The sequence below is a fragment of the Gnatocerus cornutus genome, chromosome 5 (genome assembly GCF_029298725.1).
Source record: "Gnatocerus cornutus isolate USDA-ARS CGAHR chromosome 5, icGnaCorn1.1, whole genome shotgun sequence".
NCBI lineage: Eukaryota > Metazoa > Arthropoda > Insecta > Coleoptera > Tenebrionidae > Gnatocerus > Gnatocerus cornutus.
In genome coordinates, this window is record NC_142237.1 from 12,123,780 (window position 1) to 12,136,439 (window position 12,660).

General features: G+C 40.5%; 2 protein-coding genes across 2 annotated transcripts; both read right to left on the reverse strand.

The window, feature by feature from the left end:
- Window positions 1-117: 117 nt before the first annotated feature.
- LOC148174588 (putative multidrug resistance-associated protein lethal(2)03659) lies at window positions 118-6,441 on the reverse strand. The gene is made up of 10 exons (XM_088036192.1): window positions 6,359-6,441; window positions 4,225-4,388; window positions 3,946-4,179; window positions 3,469-3,899; window positions 3,271-3,427; window positions 2,009-3,226; window positions 1,624-1,963; window positions 1,427-1,577; window positions 1,148-1,378; window positions 118-1,103 (listed from the first exon to the last, which is right to left on the reverse strand). The coding sequence occupies exons 2-10, from the start codon at window positions 4,299-4,301 to the stop codon at window positions 184-186; spliced, it is 3,759 nt and encodes a 1,252-aa protein (XP_087892318.1). The 5' UTR covers window positions 4,302-4,388; window positions 6,359-6,441; the 3' UTR covers window positions 118-183.
- A 95-nt stretch (window positions 6,442-6,536) lies between these two features.
- Window positions 6,537-10,910, reverse strand: LOC148174589 (ATP-binding cassette sub-family C member 4-like). Its single transcript, XM_088036193.1, has 9 exons — window positions 10,578-10,910; window positions 10,302-10,535; window positions 9,820-10,250; window positions 9,620-9,776; window positions 8,425-9,576; window positions 8,052-8,382; window positions 7,853-8,003; window positions 7,507-7,737; window positions 6,537-7,460 (listed from the first exon to the last, which is right to left on the reverse strand). Exons 1-9 carry the CDS (start codon window positions 10,652-10,654, stop codon window positions 6,574-6,576), a joined length of 3,651 nt encoding a protein of 1,216 aa, XP_087892319.1. The 5' UTR covers window positions 10,655-10,910; the 3' UTR covers window positions 6,537-6,573.
- Window positions 10,911-12,660: the final 1,750 nt, after the last annotated feature.

The following is a 12,660-nucleotide window of genomic DNA, read 5'->3' on the forward strand; positions in this document are numbered from 1 at the left end:
TCGAGTCAAGCAGTTTCCGCAAGTTGTGCGTGCGGAGCTAATTTTAATGGACATTTTCAAATCGGAAGAAATTACGTGGGTTTGGCACAAATCCGTAACTGCAAATTATAGCCGATGAACTGTTAAATGCTTTATTATTGCACATGTTACAATAGCACCACTTAAGAACTAGTCGTTGTCTTTTTACGAGGGGGTGGCTGGCATCATCCCCGACTTCGTCACCATCTTGTAGAAATGCCCGTCCCTCTTCATCAGCAGCCTGTTTGGATCATCGCACTCCACTATCTCTCCTCTGTCCATAACAATGACCTTGTCGCAATTGATAATCGAATGCAACTTGTGAGCAATGGTGAAGACTGTGCACTCCGAAAAGCACCTCTTTATGGTCTCGTGGATCAAAGCGTCGGTTTCGGGGTCCATATTGGCAGTAGCCTCGTCCATGACAATGATCTTATTGTTCCTCACAATGGCCCTAGCGACGCAAATTAACTGTCTTTGCCCAACACTGAAACTGGAGCCTCCTTCAGTGATCTCGTGGTCTAAACTCGGAATGAGCTTCTTTAAATACGCCGTGTCTATAGCTTTCCAGATTTCCTCGTCCGAGTAGAGTCCTTCAGGATCGATGTTTTGTCGGACTGTTCCCGAAAATAAAACAGGATCCTGAGGGATGATCGAAATATGTTTCCTCAAGCAACTCAACGAGAGGAGTTTCGTGTCAATTCCATCAATCGTGATCTTCCCGTTGACTTCGTAGAGCCGGAAGAGTGTGGACATGATGGAGGACTTTCCCGCGCCGGTTCTCCCGACAATTCCAATTTTCTCCTGAGGGCGCGCAGTGAAGTTAATATCCTTCAGCACGTAGTCGTCGGAGTCCTCCTTGTAACACAAGTAGACGTTTTCGTATTTCACTTCTCCTTTCGACGGCCAGTTATCCAGAACTTGTCCTTGCTTCGTCTCCTGCTTCACTTCGGTGTACTCCAAAACGCGCTCCACGGAGGTCATGCAACTCTCCATTTCCGCCCAGATTCGAACTCCCCACTGAAGAGTCCCTGTCAACTTCAGAGCTTGGGAGATGGCAAGGCCGACGCTTCCAGCGAGGAACACTGCAAAGAACCATAAGAGACGAAGAGACGAAATTAGAAGTTACCATCGTTCGAGAAGACGAATCTTGCGATAATCACGCCGATGAACAAGCAGCAGAGGGTGTCGAGACAGAAGGCAAAAGCTCGCATGGAGTTCATGAAGATGTAGCTGGCGGAGGTGTAGAGGTCTTGGTGGCGATCGTACTCTTCGCGGAGGATGTTTTCGGCTTTAAAGGCGCGGATTGTTGTTAACCCTTCAAGAGTGGCGTTGAGGTGGCCGACGACGGGGCTCCTAGCTGTGAAGAAATGATAATTTCATAGAAGAAACTGTTAGTTTTACTTACTTGTTGCGTCCAGTCGCTTTAAACTCCTCGCAGTTCTTAAATAGTACGCCCGGATGACCATCAACAGTCCGAAGAACAGCACCGCAGGAATCAAAAAGAACGCGTTAACAGTGGCAATCACCGTCATAACTCCAATGACGCTCAGACAAGTCTAAAAGCAAACATTAGAACAGACTAAACCGCGACGAAAAACATACTCTGAAAACTTGGTGGTAGATGAAAGGAAGATACTCGTCAACAGTCGTCAAGTCTTTAGAAAATCTGTTAAGCACGTTCCCAATAAAATTGGTGTCAAAGAAGTGCATGGTGGCGTTGACAATATGTACGATCATGTGCTTATGGAGGTTGATCGAAGCTCTTCGTATTATGGAGTAGTAACCGAAGGATTTCGCAAAACCAAAGACCGCGGTAAGAGAGATCATGATGGTGTAAAGTTTGACGATGTAGTCGCGTTTTTCTTCGGTTTCTATCAGTTTCAAGGTCGAATTGGTGGTGTTGGAGAGAGTGATGTTGGAGATTTTTTGCTCTACGTTTACCCTAAAAAAAATCGTAATTCTCATTGTGGGGTTACCAGAAGCTTACCATTGACTCAAGAGCTTGTCGCTGTAGCTCATGACAAACTGTCCGATTCCGTACAGAGACAAAACCCACATTAGCGCGAAGATTCCTCCTCCAAACTGAAGATACTTCTTGTAGACGTCCAATTGCACCTTCCCCTTCTGTTTGACTTCCTGGTACACTTTCCGTTCCGTCGTGGTTTCTGTAATTAGTTTTGTTTCTTCGTCGGCCTCGTCTGACTCCTCAGGTTCGTCTTTGTTTTCTTCTTCTTCTTCTTTGATCTCCTCCAGAATCTCCTTCTCGTCAATCTCTGTGGATTTACCATGAGAGACTATAGTCCCGTGTCGCATCACCACCACAGTGTCCACCTCCTTGGCGTGGCTCACATTGTGGCTCACAAAAATCACCAGTTTGTTCTGCAAGAACTTCATGATGCACTCCTTGAAGATAAATGCGCTGACTTGGCTATCCAGAGCCGAAAGACAATCATCCAGTAGGTAAATGTCGCTTTCTTTGTAAACAGCTCGCGCGAGGTTAACTCGCGCTTGTTGCCCTTTGCTTAGATTGTTCCCTCTGTCTTCAACAATGGTCTTGTCGCCGTTCGCCAGCAGCTCGAAGTCGTACACTAACGCGCAAACCCTCAACACTTCTTGGTAGCGCGCCTCATCGTACTTCTCTCCGAACAAAATGTTCTGTTTGATGGAAGACGGGAAGAGCCACGGCTCCTGGGACGCGTACGAAATCCTCCCTTGCGTGTCCACTTTTCCTGACTCCGGGATGAACTCCTTGAGCATGGTCTTGAGCAAGAAGCTCTTGCCGCTGCCGACGAGTCCGGTGATGAGCGTCACGCCCAAGTCAACGTTCAAGTTGATTTTGTGCAAGACGTGGGTGTCTTTAAAAGTGACGTCCACGTCTCTGAGGATGACTTTGGGTTTTATGACTTGGTCGCTTTCTGAAGTTTCTTGTTCTAATTCGAGGGCTTTTAGGACGTTTCCTAGTCGTTTGACCGAAGCGGAGACTTCGGCGATTTGGGAGATGGCGCTGGGGAATCGGATTCCAAGAGTGTGGGCAAGGATGTGGAAGGAGTGGTCAATGTAGTAAATGAGCTCTGCGGTGATGTGGTTTCCCAGCCATTTGTACGTCATGATGAGGATGTAGAATGCAAACTTGCTGTTCAAAAACCCAATTTGAAGAATGAAGAGTTTGAGGTAGAAGATGAGTTGCATGCTTCGGATTTCCTTCCTGGAAACAAGAGTTGGAGGGGTTCGTAACAACTCCAAACTTACTCTCTGGAGGCGATGACGCGGTCGTTGAAGAATTTCTCCCACGTGTACATTTTGATGATTTTAATCGCGGAGAGCGTTTCCTGGGTGTTTTGGAGTCGCTCGTCGACTTTCTTGCACATTTTCAGGCGGAGCTTCGACGTCCACGACCCTATATAAACTAAAAACGAGTTTAATCTTTCAGTTCTTTACTCCACTTACACTGAATTGGCAGCACGACTATGAAGAATCCCACCCCAGCGAACGCCGCCATTTGGATCCTCCGATAGATGATGTACCCGGCCACAGCTGCTTTAATTCCTGCGATCCACAAGTCGTTGATTAAATAAGAAAAGCGCTCCAAGCAGTGAACGTCTTTTGTGATCAACGTGACGATTTTGCCTATGGAGATGTCGCCCAGCCGCGAAGGACTGAGTCGTAAAGCTTTGCGGTAGATGAAAGAGCAGAAAGCTGTGCGGATTTTCATTCCCAAAGTCCCCATCGCCAGGTGGTAATTATGGGCGTAGACAGTGTCGATGAGACTTATACCAACCAGAAGACCGGCCCATAGGTACAAATCGTTCTTGGTCATGGTGTTTTGGTCGGGGTTGAAGTACGAGATGATCTTGCTCAAAGCGTACGGTTGGAAGACTCTAAAAGAAGCAATTAGGGCGTGGAAAGAACCTCTGGAGATTTTACATCAAAATGACTTTGGATGTTAGTTGAGTTAGTCCGAGTAAGAAGGCTTCTTTCCCGAAGACAGAAATGAGAAGTCGCACCACTGAATTTTTCCCTCGTTTCTTCTTCTGACTCTCCCAAGCTTTCTCAAACTTGTCTCCGAGCTTCTCGGATCGCAGTTTGCGCATAACATCGTACAAGTCTTCTTCTTCTAAGTCTCGTCTGGTTCCAACTTTAAACAACTTCAGGGTGTAACTAGAAGATGAAATTAGTCTTTGGAAAAGGTGCGGGTGGTCTTACAAGAACGACAGAAGAGAGACAATGTTGGCTTTCTCTCGAGGATTGGTCTCTTTCTTCTGTTTGCCTATGTGGTCCATGCTGTTTGGGTGGAGACCATTAAGAGAATGCCTCAAAATTGTCTTTCTGACGACGGCTCCGGATTTTCCGCCAAGTGACGACGAAATCTTTTAAGTATCGAGTAATTTATTATCCATAGTCTACAAGACGTTTATAAATATTTATAGAGCCATTGTTTTTCTGTCTCTTTTATTATCAAATTGCGAAACGTTGAGAAAGGGGGATAAAGAGACAATGGAATTATCTACGTAATTTTAGATGTTAAAAATAGACGGGAAAGGTGCAAGAACTCGTCAAGGGCAAGGATGGTATTGTCAGATGACATTGATAATCAATCTTTAACATAAATACGAAGACAAAATGAAGATTGGACTTACCGGAGTTACTGAAAAAATTGCAGCTACTGGAAAGTTTATACAGGGCGGAAGTAGGCGCACAGTTTTCTACTGGAGAAATGGGGCTCATTTGATAAAAATCCTTAATAAGTATACGAAATTACAAAATTTTTAAGACTATAATATCAACGATTCTAATCGATAAAAAGTAAAATTAATCAAAATGCCAAAGGCAAAAATTCAGACGAATTTTGATCAATTAATTTATTTTTTTTTAAATTTCTCAAATCCGTCCCTGTTGCACAAAAAAATTGGGATTTGAACAGACAATTAAGAGATTAAAAGTAATAATCTCTGCAAATTTCATTGCTCTATTATTCAAACTACCAAAATTACAAATCTAATTAAGAAATATTGAAAATTTGTAGCTCGTTTTTAAAATGAAAATTTATAAAATTCGCACCTATTGCTCAAAAAATTTGGAATTTGAAACAGACAATTGATAGATTCAAACTAATAATTTCTGCAAATTTTATAGTGCTAGCGTCAAAACTACAACAATTACAGGTCCGAACGTATAATACTAGAAATTTGTAGCTCGTTTAAAAATGGAAATTTCTAAAATCCGTCCCTGTTGCTAAAAATTTTTTGGGATTTAAAACAGACAATTAATAGATAAAAAGTAGTAATCTCTGCAAATTTCATGGTTCTAGCGTCAAAACTAAAAAAATTACAGGTTCGAACGTAAAATACTAGAACCTTGTCTTAAAAATGAAAATTTTGTAAAATCCGTCTCTATTGCCCAAAAAATTTGGGATTTAAAACAGACAATTAATAGATTAAAAGTAGTAATTTCTGCAAAATGTTATTGCCCAGTCGTTCAAACTACCAAAATTACAGGTCTAATTAAAAAATATTGGGAATTTGTACCTCGTTTTGGAAATTTCATTGCCGTAGCGTTAAAATTACCAACATTAAAGATCCGACAGGAAAATGTTACAAATTTTAAACTTATCTTGAAAATTAAACTCCGAGCTATAAAAACAATTATTTTCTGTACTAAAGAAGTACTCTGTAAAATAAATGTCTATTTTTTAGATTTAGTGTGTCGTTTGTGATTTCTTCGAAAAAAAAATTCAAAACTATATCAAATTTCTGCGATCAATATCTCGCTTAGTTCTTAGATTTTCCGAAAGTCAAAAGTTTGATTTGGTCGAATAAATTTTCATATGACTAATAAAGGTTCTTTTAAAATTGTTGAAATAATTTTCGTGCAGTCCAGAGGCTAAAAAATTGTCTTCCACGTTTATCTATATCAAAGTAGCTAATTAGTAACAAGCTAAAACGAAAAAAAGAAATTTTAAAAACTTTTATTTATAGATCCACTCTTTATTCCTAGCAAAATGGAGAATTATATTAACACGGTATTACCGAATCCATTCTATTGGCTGACCTTTCCTCAATCGCAGCAGTTTTTATAACAAAAAACGCACCGAACCACCCAACTCGATTGTAACTTATCATTCATTGGCCACATGTACAAAACTGTGTATTATTGGATACATTTTGTATCCAATTAAATAAAAAAAAGTCAATTCATTGGATGTTGATTAGAACAAACTCACAAAACAAAAAAATCGAACTCTAGATTTGCTGCAAGAGTTTTTCATTGGCTCTCGTTTATTGATAAAAAGTAATATACATTCAATAGTTATTTACCAATTTTTCTAATTTGTACTCACCTGATACAGTTGACAACAATTAGCTCCAATCGCAAAAATTTGATTCAAACTGAAACTAAATTTGCATTTATACACTTCCCGGACTGTGGGAGTCTCGAATTGAAGCTAATAGTTCTAAACTGACTTAAATATTTGAAAATTGAAAAATTCCCAATTTAGCAATAAAGCAATTCATCAACAGTTTTATTAACATAAGTACATTTCGTACGACACATTTACATCTTTAATTTCTGCACCATTTCGTAAAAGTACCCATTTTTCCTCCTTAGCAAACTCTCCGGACTGTCCCAGTCGATAACCTTCCCATTCTCCATCACAAGAATCTTATCCAAATCGAGCACCGAATGGAGTTTATGGGCAACCACAATCATAGTACAACCATCAAAAACTCTTCTTATAGTCTCTTGGATGTGGGCATCCGTGACACTGTCAACACTAGCTGTAACTTCATCCAAGACGACGATTTTGTTCTTGCGCACGACTGCTCGGGCTATACAAACCAATTGTCGCTGTCCAACACTGAAACTGTCACTAATATTGTCGTCTAAACTGGAAAAGTTCGTTTTTAGATTAACAGTTTCAAGGGCTTTCCAGATTTCCGCATCGGAGTGGTTTTTCTCTGGATCGATGTTTTCCCGGACGCTTCCAGCGAAGATGACAGGATCCTGTGGGATTATGGCGATGTGCTTCCGGAGGAAGCTTAGTGAGAGAGTTTTGGTGTCAACTTCGTCTAAAAGGATGGTTCCTTCAGGTTCGTACAAGCGAAAAAGTGTCGAAATTATGGAGGATTTTCCGGCGCCGGTACGACCAACAACTCCCACTTTTTCTCCGGGGTTGATAATGAAACTAACACTTTTGAGAGTGTGGTGGGTGGCGTCGTACGACAGAAAGACGTTGTCGTACGTGATCTTCCCTTCCAGAGGTCGTGGTAAGAAGAGAGCGCCTTCGTCGCTCTCTTTGGCTACTTCGGCGTATTCTAAGACTCGCTCCACTGAGGTCATGTAGTTTTCAAGCTCGGCCCACATCCAGACGCCCCATTGTAAGATTGAGATCATTTTGAGGGCTTGGGAGAGGGCAAGACCCACATTACCGGCCAGGTATTCTGAAAATCTTCATGAGTTTTGATGAAAAGGAATTAACAGTCTTACTGTCGTCGGAAAAGACAAAGTGTCCGATGATTACTATCATAAAAATGTTGCAAAATGTCTCTAACCAAAACGCGAATGTCTTCATGGAGCACTGGAAGAGATAAATCGCGGAGATGTAGAGGTCTTGGTGTTGATCAAACTCTTTTTTTAAGACATTTTCGACTTGGCAGACTCGGATGGTGGAGAGACCTTCGATGGAGGCGTTGAAATAACCAATGACTGGACTCAAGGCTGAAATTAAACATCTTAGATAGTTTCAACTTTGAAGCGGACTGAAAGGAGGAACTTTGAATAATTACTATAATTAACTTTATAAAGAAATGTTTAGTATTTTGGTGTTTGTTACTTGACGGGTCTAAACGCTTCAAGCTTCTGGACGTCTTCAGGTAAAAGCTCCGCGTCACGACCAAGAACCCGAAGAATCCAAAGGACGGAATAAGAAAATAAGCATTAACAGTCGCTATGAGAATGGTCGTTGCAATAATAGACAGTGCTATCTAAAACACAAAGATAAATCCTCAGAGTCTCCTCAAGACTAACCGCACATAAAACGTCTGGTTAAGAAAATACGGCAAATTGTCATCAATGTTGTTAAAATCGTCCGAAAATCTATTGAGAATGTTCCCAATGAACGTCCGGTCGAAGAAGCACATCGTCGCGCTGATAACATTCGTTATCATGTACTTGTACAAACTGACAGACGCCCGTCTGATGATCCTCCAGAAGAAGAACATTGCCATCACGTTGATGAAGGTGTTGGAAAGAACCATCGCCGTATAGATCTTCAGGGTGTTATCCCGCGAGTGCAACGTTTCGTTGACACCTTCAGAGACGTTGTGCAGAGTGAAATTGGAGATTTGTTGCTCGATGTTGACCCTGCAAAACAAATTAGTCTTGTGGAGGCACGAAGATTCTTACCATTGACTAAGCAACTTGTCTGGATAACTAGAAACGAACTGCCCCAGCACGTACATTGAAAGAAGAGCAGCGAGAACGAGACCTCCTCCACTGAACGCAAGATACTTCTTGTACGCTTCGGAACTAACCGTACCTTTCCGAAGAGTTTCTTCGAAGACACGTCTCGTTGGGACTGCGTCGTGGTGTGGTACTTCTTCAACCTTCCGGTCTTCCTCGAGCAAAGTTGTGTCTAAACTACCACTCTGTGAGGTTGTTCCTCCGTGGACAACAACAACGCTTTTGACTTCGCGAAGGTACCGATCGTTGTGACTCACAAACACCACGAGTTTGTTTTGTAAGAACGTCCGAATGCACTTTTTGAAGATAAAATCCGCGACGGTGTTATCAAGAGATGATAGACAATCGTCGAGGAGATAGATGTCGGAGTTCTTGTAAACAGCGCGCGCCAGGTTGATGCGGCACTGTTGGCCTTTACTGAGGTTGATTCCTCGGTCTTCGACTATCGTCATGTCTTTGGACGGGAGGAGGTTAATATCGTAGTCCAAAGCGCACATTTTGAGGACTTGGTGGTACCGTCCGTGGTCGTACCTTTCCCCAAATAAAACGTTCTGTTGGATGGTCGAAGGGAAGAGCCAAGGCTCTTGCGAGGCGTAAGAAACAGTTCCTTCCACCACGCGCTCACCACTTATTGGGTACTCTCCGAGGATGGTTTTTAGTAAGACGCTCTTACCACTCCCTACAGCTCCGGTGATGATGGTCAAACCACCACTGACCGACAGACTAACACCGTGAAGAAGCTCTTTGTTATCGAGGTGGACGTCGACACTTTTTAAAAACACTAGAGGCTTGGAGGCGGGAATGAAAGCACACGCTGGTGGTACTTCCGGTAGTTCAAGAAAGTGGGTAACGCGTCGCACTGACGCCCCCATTTCCGCGATCAAGGAGAGTGAACTCGGGAACAGAATCCCCATAGTGTACGAAAAGATCTGAAAGCAACTATCGATATAGTAGAGAAGCTCGGCTGTAACTTGGTTTCCAAGCCACTTGTACGTCATTATAAGAAGGTAGAAGGCGATGTTGCCTCCAATAGCTCCGATCTGCAGGATGGCCATCCGGAGGTAGAAAATCGCGTGCATGCTTTGGATTTCCTTCCTGCAAAAGAAAGGTTGAGGTGCTGCGACTAAGAAGCACGTACCTTCGAGCTCTCATGATTTTGTTCCGAAAATGTTTCTCCCACGCGTACATTTTGATAGTTTTAATAGAAGAAAGCGCTTCTTGCGTGGCTTGGAGTCTGTGGTCAATCTTCTCGCACATTCGGGTGCGCAACCTCGCGCTCCAAGTCGCCATGTACACTAAAACCTCTTCTTTAACATTTCCTCCAATAGTTCAACTTACCTTGCACCGGCAAAACCACCAGGAAAATTCCAAGAGCTGCCAAAGCGGCCTTGTCCACCTTTCTGTACATCACGTAACAAACGATGATGGTCTTGACGACGGAAATGACGATGTCGCTGAAGATAAACGAGAAGAATTCGATGTAAAGCACGTCTTTGCCAAGAAGAGTGACGATTTGCCCAATGGAACTCTTCTTAAGGCTTTCAGGGCTCAACCGCAGCGCTTTGCGGTAGATGAGCGACGCAAAAGCTGCGCGCATTCTGTAACTAACTGTTTTGATCCAGAAGTACCAGTTGTACTGGTACACGCCCTTGGCGAGGTTTAGTCCGATTAGAAGAGCGGCGTGGAGGTACAAATCATTTTTCGTCATTTCGGTCTGGTCGGGGTTGAAATAAGAAATGACTTTGGATAACGCGTACGGCTGAACAACACTAAAAAAATTCTTGCAGTGAAGAAGAATTACAAAGAAGAAGAGCATTTACACAAAGAGAGTCCCAACAACCAGATCGCAGATTCCTATTAAAAAGAAATCCCAACCGTAGCACGCCACTACCAACTTCACAATTGAAGTTTTTTTATTTTTATCCCGATTTCGTTTCCACTCTTTTTCGAGTTGGTCGCCTAGTTTGCTGGTTTTATGGGTTGATGGTACTTCGTACAAATCGTTTTGGTCCAAGCTTCGTTTCGCTCCTTTCACGAATACAGGAAGCATGTAACTAAAACGAAATTGAGAGAGGAACAATAAAGAAGATACTTACAAAAATGAAAGAAGTGAGAAAATGTTGGCACTTTCTCTAGGATGAGGCGGTTTCGGATTCTTTTTCATGTAATCCATGGCTAAAATTGTACAGTTATAGTACTACGTTCTTCTCACGTTGTTTTCTTTGTGGACCGAGCTAAAGACGCGCGTATTTTATTAGTAAATTGGTTCTAATAACAGCTAAATTCGGTTTATTGCGCGTGGTTGATGTGTTTTGATAACTACGAAAATTGTGCTCTTATTATGTTTTTACATCGCCGTTCTTTTTAACGTTTTTGGAGGTTTGTAAATAGGCCGGAAAACGGCGTTTGGCGGCCTAGGCCTCCGAAACGAAACTAGTTAATTTGTTGTTTAACGGTTGGTATCGCACTGTCATGTCATCTGCTGCACGGCGCTGTCACTATTTAAACTTTTAAAGCTCGAAATCAGTTTTATACATTCTAAATCAAATTTATTTGAGACAATAAACAATTTACTGACATTTCAGATTTTAACAGCAGAAGGTAACAAGTTTTTGATTTTTGAAGTCGAGTTAAAACCAGTTTGTAGTGTAAAAAGCGCGACAAAAACAATTGTGAAAACAGCATCTTCTGTTCTGTCTTATTTTCAGAGATATCGAGCTTTATACCTTTCGGAACTTAAAGCTCACTTTAAACGCTTCTAAGTCGGTTGTTTTTTTATGTACGTGTAAATATTGACCAGTTGTGGATTTATCGTAAAAATCTGTGTAAAATTAGCATTCATAGTTTAAGTTTTCTTAGAAAATATGAAAGATATCAAGCTTTATACATTTTGGATCTAAAAATTTACTATTTACTTCTTTAAACGCTTTGAACTCGGTTATTTATTGACGCACATGCAAATATTGCCTACTTTTGGATTCCACGTGGAATTCTGCGTAAAACGAGCATTAATAGATGAAGATCGCTCCGCAAATAAGCGAGATATTGGCTTAATTACACTTAGAAAAATGATTTTTTCGCCAACTATTAAACTTAAAATTACTATTATTTGGATGATTTTGATGAAATTTTTAAAAAACTAAAATTATTAAGTTAATTAAAATTGTTTCACAAAATCTAAAAATTGTTGCGTTTTTAACAAACAATTTTATGCAGAAGTTAGAATATTAAAAAAATATCAACGTTAAAAAAAATCCGAGAATTTTTTTTTAAACAATATAAAAAAAAGTATCTAAATAAATTTGTTTAAAGGATATAAATAATTTAAACACTTAAATAAAATGAAGTATACAAACATTAAAAAGTAAAATAAAAAAAATCTAGTAGATACAGATTTTGTAGCTCACCTTTGCAGCGTCAATAGTAAATCGCACAGAGACATAAAAGTATCAGAAACACTAAAAACGAATCTGCTACAACTTGCTATATACTATTTAAAGAATTAAAACTGTTTGCATTTTACACAATGTCCTGAGATCTCATAAATAACAGAAGTATTAGTAAAACCAACAGTTTACACTGTTTTTACGGTAATAGTATAAACTATTGTCGGAATTTTGTAACTGGTTTAACTCCATCCACATTTTTTGTATCTCACAGATTTGTAATTTGAAAGAGTTCAATCTCTTGAAATTTTCGTTCATTTTAATGCTGATTTGTGTTCTAACGTGTGAACATTTCTAGCCCGACTATTGAAAAATTTTACCAAAATAGAAAAATGTTGCGCTGTGAATCAGACATTCAACTATAACTCTATTGACTCAAAAAGTAGGTGATGTTATTTCAAATTTCTCGAAATAATGTTGTTGCTATAGTAACTAATCAAAATAACTAAAAGCAGACTCGTCCCTAGTCATGAAAGAGTGGGCTCATATCCCCACTTTTTTTTCTTTTTATTGAAAATTTGCACACGATGAGTCGGAACCGTTGATCAAAAAAATTTTTAAATCCTTGCTAGTTTTGTTGTTGGTGCTGCAATGAAATTTCTGATTTACTAGCGAAACAAAATAAGTCACCTCAGTGAGTTTAATCAGTTTATTATTTGTCAACACACTAACATTATAAGTACGTTTAATTTCACTTAATCAAAACGAAAATCTAACAAAAAATAAATACACC

What these genes read in the sequence shown, in the direction of transcription:
- LOC148174589 (XM_088036193.1), bottom strand. Translation starts at nt 10,654, where the DNA reads ATGGATTACATGAAAAAGAATCCGAAACCGCCTCATCCTAGAGAAAGT. An exon ending in GGTGGTTTTGCCGGTGCAAG is followed by an intron (nt 9,777 to 9,819) that starts GTAAGTTGAACT and finishes AAGAGGTTTTAG; the next exon opens with TGTACATGGCGACTTGGAGC. An exon ending in AAAATCATGAGAGCTCGAAG is followed by an intron (nt 9,577 to 9,619) that starts GTACGTGCTTCT and finishes TTTCTTTTGCAG; the next exon opens with GAAGGAAATCCAAAGCATGC.
- LOC148174588 (XM_088036192.1), bottom strand. Translation starts at nt 4,301, where the DNA reads ATGGACCACATAGGCAAACAGAAGAAAGAGACCAATCCTCGAGAGAAA. An exon ending in GTCTCTCTTCTGTCGTTCTT is followed by an intron (nt 4,180 to 4,224) that starts GTAAGACCACCC and finishes TTCATCTTCTAG; the next exon opens with TTACACCCTGAAGTTGTTTA. An exon ending in AGTCGTGCTGCCAATTCAGT is followed by an intron (nt 3,428 to 3,468) that starts GTAAGTGGAGTA and finishes ACTCGTTTTTAG; the next exon opens with TTTATATAGGGTCGTGGACG.